General features: G+C 35.1%; 1 protein-coding gene across 2 annotated transcripts in view; it reads left to right on the top strand.

The window, feature by feature from the left end:
* FRK (fyn related Src family tyrosine kinase) overlaps window positions 1-6,409 on the top strand; it is a 100,888-nt gene extending 94,479 nt beyond the window's left edge. For both annotated transcript variants that reach the window (XM_079146602.1, XM_079146603.1), the window contains 2 exons: window positions 1,035-1,200; window positions 1,585-6,409. In XM_079146602.1, the coding sequence (XP_079002728.1) occupies window positions 1,035-1,200; window positions 1,585-1,796 (378 nt within the window). In that variant the 3' untranslated portion in view covers window positions 1,797-6,409. The remainder of the gene's footprint in view (window positions 1-1,034; window positions 1,201-1,584) is intronic.
* Window positions 6,410-6,858: the final 449 nt, after the last annotated feature.

A 6,858-nucleotide genomic window follows, 5' to 3' on the forward strand; every position in this document is an offset into this window, starting at 1 on the left:
ATAGGTTAAAATTCCAACAGACTGGTAGCCCAAAAAATTCACTATTATTCTTTAAAACAGTGTTCCTCTTAGTCCTATGGCCCACAGACCACTTCAAGTTGCTCAAGACCTTATAGACAAATTTTACCTGTTTATTTCTGTTTCTTTCTCAAAGAGGAAAAAAAAATGTTCAACTCAATTGAAAAAGATGCAATTGTTTTGGTTGAACTTATGACCTATTTTCAATCAGGAAGAGTAACCCCTATTTGTCTGCCTGTTTCCTGTATAAAAACCGGAGCACTTTGTATGGTTACCCTACCCATCTTTGCTCACTTTGTATACTCATCTACCTGCTGCCAGAATTCTAGAGCAATAATTAGCTTTTTAATTCTCGCTCCCCATTCATTTGGTGACAACCCTTCAAAAAACACTAAGATAAGGACATAGAATGAGGTATTAATCTCTGAATTTATTTTAAATTTCCACATTGTACCCTAAAAATATGGATATGGGCCATAAAACAACAAATTATTCCCATGTTGATCCTCATAAAATCATCTTTCCTTTGCATAAATTAATTAGAAGCCCAATGAGTTGATATATTAATTTAAATCATTTGGATTCTACTTTTCAATATTAGCAAATGGTTACATGGTAGTTATCAAAGTCAGCGACTCTTAATTACCAGAAGTAAATAAAAAAAGAAGGCATATTTTGCTTCCATTTTTAAATTTGGTAAACATCAGATGAGAAGCAGGATCCCATCATGTATGAATTCTTCTACATGTAGTAGGATGCTCCTTCCACTATTATTCTTAGTGCATAATAGGTTCTCAAATATTTTATGAATGACTTCCCACAGATTGTTTCTGCCTTTCAGAAGCTGAATTCTGTCAGCTGCAGAATTTGCTATGCTAATTATCAATTGATCTAAGCTCATTTTGTGTATTTTCCCTCTAAATTTTATGTGAAACAGGTTATAAGTGAATGAGAGCAGCAAAAAAAAAAAAAAAAAAATCACTTTAAATTGGCTTGAATCCTTAATGCATTAACAGGTAGATAATGAAGACATCTATGAATCTAAACACGAAATAAAGCTGCCGGTGAAGTGGACTGCGCCTGAAGCCATTCGTACTAATAAATTTAGCATTAAGTCCGATGTGTGGTCATTTGGAATCCTTCTTTATGAAATCATTACTTATGGCAAAACGCCATATAGTGGTAAGTAATTAATTCTGAAGTGGGCCTTTCTGCTGCAGGTCACTTACTTAGGCATGACTTTAACTGCTTTGCCCAGACTTAGAGGGCAGAGTTATGAGGCTGACCATACCATGTGCCTGTGGGAGCTTGATAGATAAAATTTGATGGTGATAATTTGCATTAATGAGGTGGTTTATTGCTTCCTTCTCCTTTGCTCCTGAATTGCAGTCTTATAGACATTACTTGCTGCAGGGTGTCCTTTAATCTCTGCTGCCTGGAAAGAGGATGGTAGATCTCATAGCTTCTCCAAAGAAATCAATTTGCTTTGTAACCGAGAGTTTAAGTGTCCATGAATTGAAGTGTCTGATCTATGCGTCCCCACTTTTTGTTGGTTATATTTTTCAGGTATGACAGGTGCTCAAGTAATCCAACTGTTGGGACAAAACTATAGACTTCCACAGCCATCTGACTGTCCACAGCAATTCTACAACATCATGTTGGAGTGCTGGAATGCAGAGCCTAAGGAACGACCAACATTTGAGACACTGCATTGGAAACTTGAGGACTATTTTGAAACAGAGTCTTCATATTCAGATACAAATAACTTTGTAAGATGAACTCTGAAGAAGAAATAATTAAAAATAAGAAAAAAGAATAACCAGTCCGGAAGTATCTTTAATCTTCTCAACCAACTGCAAAATCAGTTTTCTTGACATATTCAAGTGATAGGGTAAATTTGGCCATGTATTATAATAAAAAAATTATATGTGCATTTTATTGACTGGGAAATACTGCCGGACAGTCTAAGATGATGTATCATTTTCTCACTGCCTGATAAAATCAAACACACTAAATGAAGTTATTTTTCTTTTTAAAAGACACTTACATTTCTATTTATTGTTTGAAATGCCGATCAAGAGAATCAACAGATGATAGTCAATTTTTACTCAGTGACTGTTGTAGCATTTTCCTGTTTACTGATTAGAGCTGTTATTCATTATTCCTTGGATTGCTGAATCCCATCAGGCTGTTATTATGAAGGAATTTGATTGCTTTGCTGCACAGCAGGACCTGTGCTTTGAGATTTTTTTCCCCTTTTAAAATATCCTGTAACTACAATGATGGCAAAGCCATGTTAAATGACTTGATTGTACTTGAAGTAATTGCACATATTTTTCCTATGCATAAAAAAAATGAAGCAGCTGTTGAGAAAAAGAATTAAAATCTTTCTCATTTGGTGGAAGGAAATGATGGAATTTTTCTATACCTCAGTATGTGTCATCTGAGAATCATCTACATTGGTTTTAATCTCTTAATGTTAAGAATCAGTTTGCAAAGCTGATGAGTTATTATGCACAGAAATATGTGAGAAACACCAAATAGCCCACAAAGTCTGAGAAACAGGTACTAAGGTAGTATAGGAAAATAAAATGAGAGCTGCAGCCTTGCTGTGACCTTCTGAGTAATTACAAAAGAGCAGTACCTCCAGGCCAGTTTTTAATTGACCACAAAACAGGTCAAACTCTATTTAAATCTAGAGTCTAGGAATAACAACTGAACTTAGTTGTGCAATTGTAATTTTTTTTTTTTTTTGGGGCAGGACAAGGTTTTAACTATCTTCAATAGGCATTGACATTAGTAACAATTTTAACTGTTTTCTTAAGCAATGGCTGTCAAATTCTCCTTTCAATTGATAAGGAGTAAGACTTATTTGAGGTGGTTTCAAAGACAAATATATATTCAAAGATCTCCTCATGCACAAAAGAATGAACAAAATGAGCCAGGAGAAATCAGAATGTTTTGAGAATATTTTCTGATCTTTCTTTAAAAGAGAAGAATATATCTAAACAGTTACAACATCCCTCATTCAATGTGGAATAAGCAATCAGTAAACTTGTGAACTCTTTTTTAACTGGGAGCAAGAGGTAGAGGCTTCAGGGTACATACCATTAACAGCTCAATGATGTCAACCAAAAGCCTAGGCCTTTCCAACCTCCCCCTGCCATCAGCACTGTCTACGTTCTCATGGTCACAGATGGTTGTCATTGGCAACTAGGACTCCTTTTCCTGTGCCTCATCTAAGAAGAGAAAATGGGAAACTTCTCTCCCAAATTTGCATAAAAATCATTCTTATTTTTCTGCTCAAATCAACTTGAATCACAAGCCCAGATCTGAACCAATAAAATGCCTAATGTGAATGCTCTATGTTGATTAGTTTTGGAGAAGGTCTCTCATTGAAACTGGGAATGTGGTTACCTTCCCTGGAGATAAGTTGGGACGTTGGTTTATCTGAAAAAAATTAGAGATTAGAGGCTGGATAGCCATCCATTGAGAAAATCCCATGAGAGGGATTAACTATTAGAATTAATGTAGGCTTGTGTCTACCTGTCCAGTTCCTCTTTCTCCTCACTCTCTGTACATCTGTTAGGCATGTGGATATGTGCAAATACATCACAATTGTTCGAAGACCTTAGGTCACCTGGAATTAAAGTTTATAGAACCACACATAGAAGTGAAAATATTTGTAAAATAAGGTCAACAATATTTTTAGTCTGTTGGCTGAGTATAGGAATAGCTTTATTTAAAGTCATCTAGTCTAATAAAATCAAGAAGCAGATAATAAATAACCAGTAGGTAAAAATTAAAAAACTTCCTTTTCCTATGTTCATTTCTTTGGGTTCAATTCTGCTTGGGCATATATAGGAAATATTCCCATTTCATTGTGCAAATATGACTACTATATTATCTGTCTTTTTGTAGTAGCTGATAATAATAAATTTTTAAGTAAGATTTGGTTTTGAAATATAAAATGGAGGTTATCCTTTCCTGTTTTAATACCACCTGAAACTCATTTAACTTACTATGTTTGATTCTTTGGGACATTTATGTTCAAGGTTCTGTCAAAGCAATCTATTATTCTTGTTTTTACCCTGATGGATCATGGAGAAAAATAATGGATTCAGTTATGAGAAGCAGTAATAGATTTTTTTAACTGACATAAATTTCTCTCCCTGTATAGAATAAAAGGATCAGGAAAAGATAAGTTGAATTTTCCTACAATGAGCCAGCTCTTGTTAAATTTACTTCCCATAAATTGTAGAAAAGCACTTCTCATGTAATGTTTTATTTATGTAATTCAGTTATTTGGAGGTGGTGGTAAGGGATGGGAGTACATCATTTTATGTGATATTTCAAATCTCTTCTGACAAAAACCTTAAGAATTTTTGTAATAGGAAAAATTCAAAATTCCATTTAGCCTCCTTTTAAGCAGGCAAGGAAAGAAATAGGTTTAAATTACTCAGGTCAAGAGAGGCACAGAGTGAGCTCCTAGTAGTTGTGGAAAGCTGAATATTTTGTCATCAAAAACAAAGGTAAAGTCAAAGTGAGCAGCAATTGCAAGCTGGGCTAGGGGAATGGGTCACCGTAGGGGGCACTGAAGAGCAAGCCAGTGAGGAAATGCCAAGCTGGGCCCACTCACCACGTCTACTCACAACATGTGTCTGCATGATGACCACATGGATCCAGTGAACCATAAGGAACCCAAACTCCTGTGACTCTCTGGTGGCCTAAAGGGAATCATGGTCTTGGAAAGATGCTGCTCTGTAACCAGCTGGAATTTCCTGGAGGAAGCAGGGCCCAGCTGGTCCTGCATGGTGTGTCAAGCATATGCCATTCCTATAATCATGTTTTTTCATGGAATTGTTAAGCCCTTGCTAATCTGGGCCAATCTTGCTGGTAGTGTATCTGTGGTGACTTCTTGGGATCTTTTGCAAGGACATGCTATGTGAGTTAGCATGGTGCTAATTTGAGTACCTTTTTCAAATTGCATCATGTTCTTATACTGAGAAAGGCCACTCTTAAAAAAAGTGAATGACGTCTATACTTGGGAGTTGGGAATTATGAATGGGCTCGTCTAGAAATGTTTAGTTCTTTTATTTCCTGTCATCATTAAGGAGAAGTTTGGTTTGTAATCATCGACATCAAGCAAAATGTTGGTGTTGTAGAATTGAAAAAGAAAACAAACAAAACAAGCTGGGAAATTTAGTGGAGAATAAAATCTTTTAAACCTGGAATCCCAGCAATATTTTAATTTTCGTAGGGCCATCCTTTCACTGCCTACCTTGCCCCATAAACTCAGATTTCTCTCTTTTTTATATTAAGGAAATAGTGTTGGTAGAGCTCTCCAATTATGGACTACATTTAGAAATAAACTAGAGAGTAAAAATAGTATGCAAACCTGAATTTTAGAGGGTTTAACAAATTTAGTTTCATTTAGATTGAGATGACACTAGGTACATGGGGTCAATAAGGCTAGGTTATAAGGAAAGAGATGCCCAATTATTTCTTCATTCCTTTTGCCTGTGTAGTTGATTTATCCATTAGTCAGCTAAAGCAAAAGGCTTCAATGTAAAATCTTTTTCATTCTCATGGAAAAGAATCAATTCTTCCAGAAATGGGTGACCAATTCAGGCATACCATAACTGTCCAGTTATGGACAGACATACCATAACTGTCCAGTTATCCAGTTAGGATTATTACCCTGCAGGGTATACAATATATATATTGTGTAATAGCCATGAAATCATAGGGTAGGTAAAAATGGTTAAAACGACTAAAACTTCTTTGTTTAGAAAAAGTGAAGTATTGTAATAATTTCCTGAGATTTTAAAATCCAGGCTTTGGTTATACTGTTTGGTCAGTATTAACCAAATTATATTTAAATTTTATGGTCCACACAATTTCAGGGTAAAAAGATATCATAGGTTTTAATCAGGTTACATAATCCATACTTATTTACAGATTCAGAATGAGAAATGAAACTGAATAGCCAGATTAGTAAGATAGCACAGTGAGATTTGTGTCTCTGAAAGACACTTGTATTTCTTTATGGTACCCCTTAATACTGATATTGTGTAATAATATGTGAATGTATATTACACATGATCATTTTTTGTGTATGAAAAGGGATTGAAAAAGGCTTCGTAATTGTGCCATTATTATAATGCTATTATCTGGACTCTGTGATTATTTAATTTCTTAAAAAAATTCTATTTCTGGATTCTTTAAAACTTTAAGAAAAAGACTTCTTGAAAATGTATTTGACTAACTTTATTTGCACTTGATTTTTTAATTATGTAGTTGTATCAAACTAATTTTTTAATCTTGACTTTTAGAAGTTGATTTGACTGTTTCAGAAGTCAAATTGGTGGTAGATTCACAACAAAAATGTACTGCAAACCTAGCCTTATTGACTATAACCTTATATAACCTAGCCTTATTGACCCCATGTACCTAGGGTCATCTCAATCTAAATGAAACTAAATTTGTTAAAGCCTCTAAAATTCAGGTTTGCATACTATTTTTACTGCAAGTAAAGTGTTTCCTCATTTGACTACATTTGTATTTGTATGGTGGAGAAAGCAATTCTGTGAATAGAAGGTGTCAGTCATTTTTTTGTTATTGCGACTAAAATACCCAACAAGAACAACTTAGAGGAGGAAAAGTTTATTTTGGAGTCACAGTTTCAGAGATCTTAGACTGTTGTTGGCCAGCTCCATTGCTCTGGGCCCGAAGTGAGGCAGAACATCTGATGGAAGTGTGTGGTAGGGGAAAGCTGCTTAGCTTATGGCAGCCAGGAAGCAGAATAAGAGAAAGTGGGGAGCCATGGACAAGACATAA

The sequence above is a fragment of the Sciurus vulgaris genome, assembly GCF_902686455.1.
Source record: "Sciurus vulgaris genome assembly, chromosome: 7".
Taxonomy (NCBI): Eukaryota; Metazoa; Chordata; class Mammalia; order Rodentia; family Sciuridae; genus Sciurus; species Sciurus vulgaris.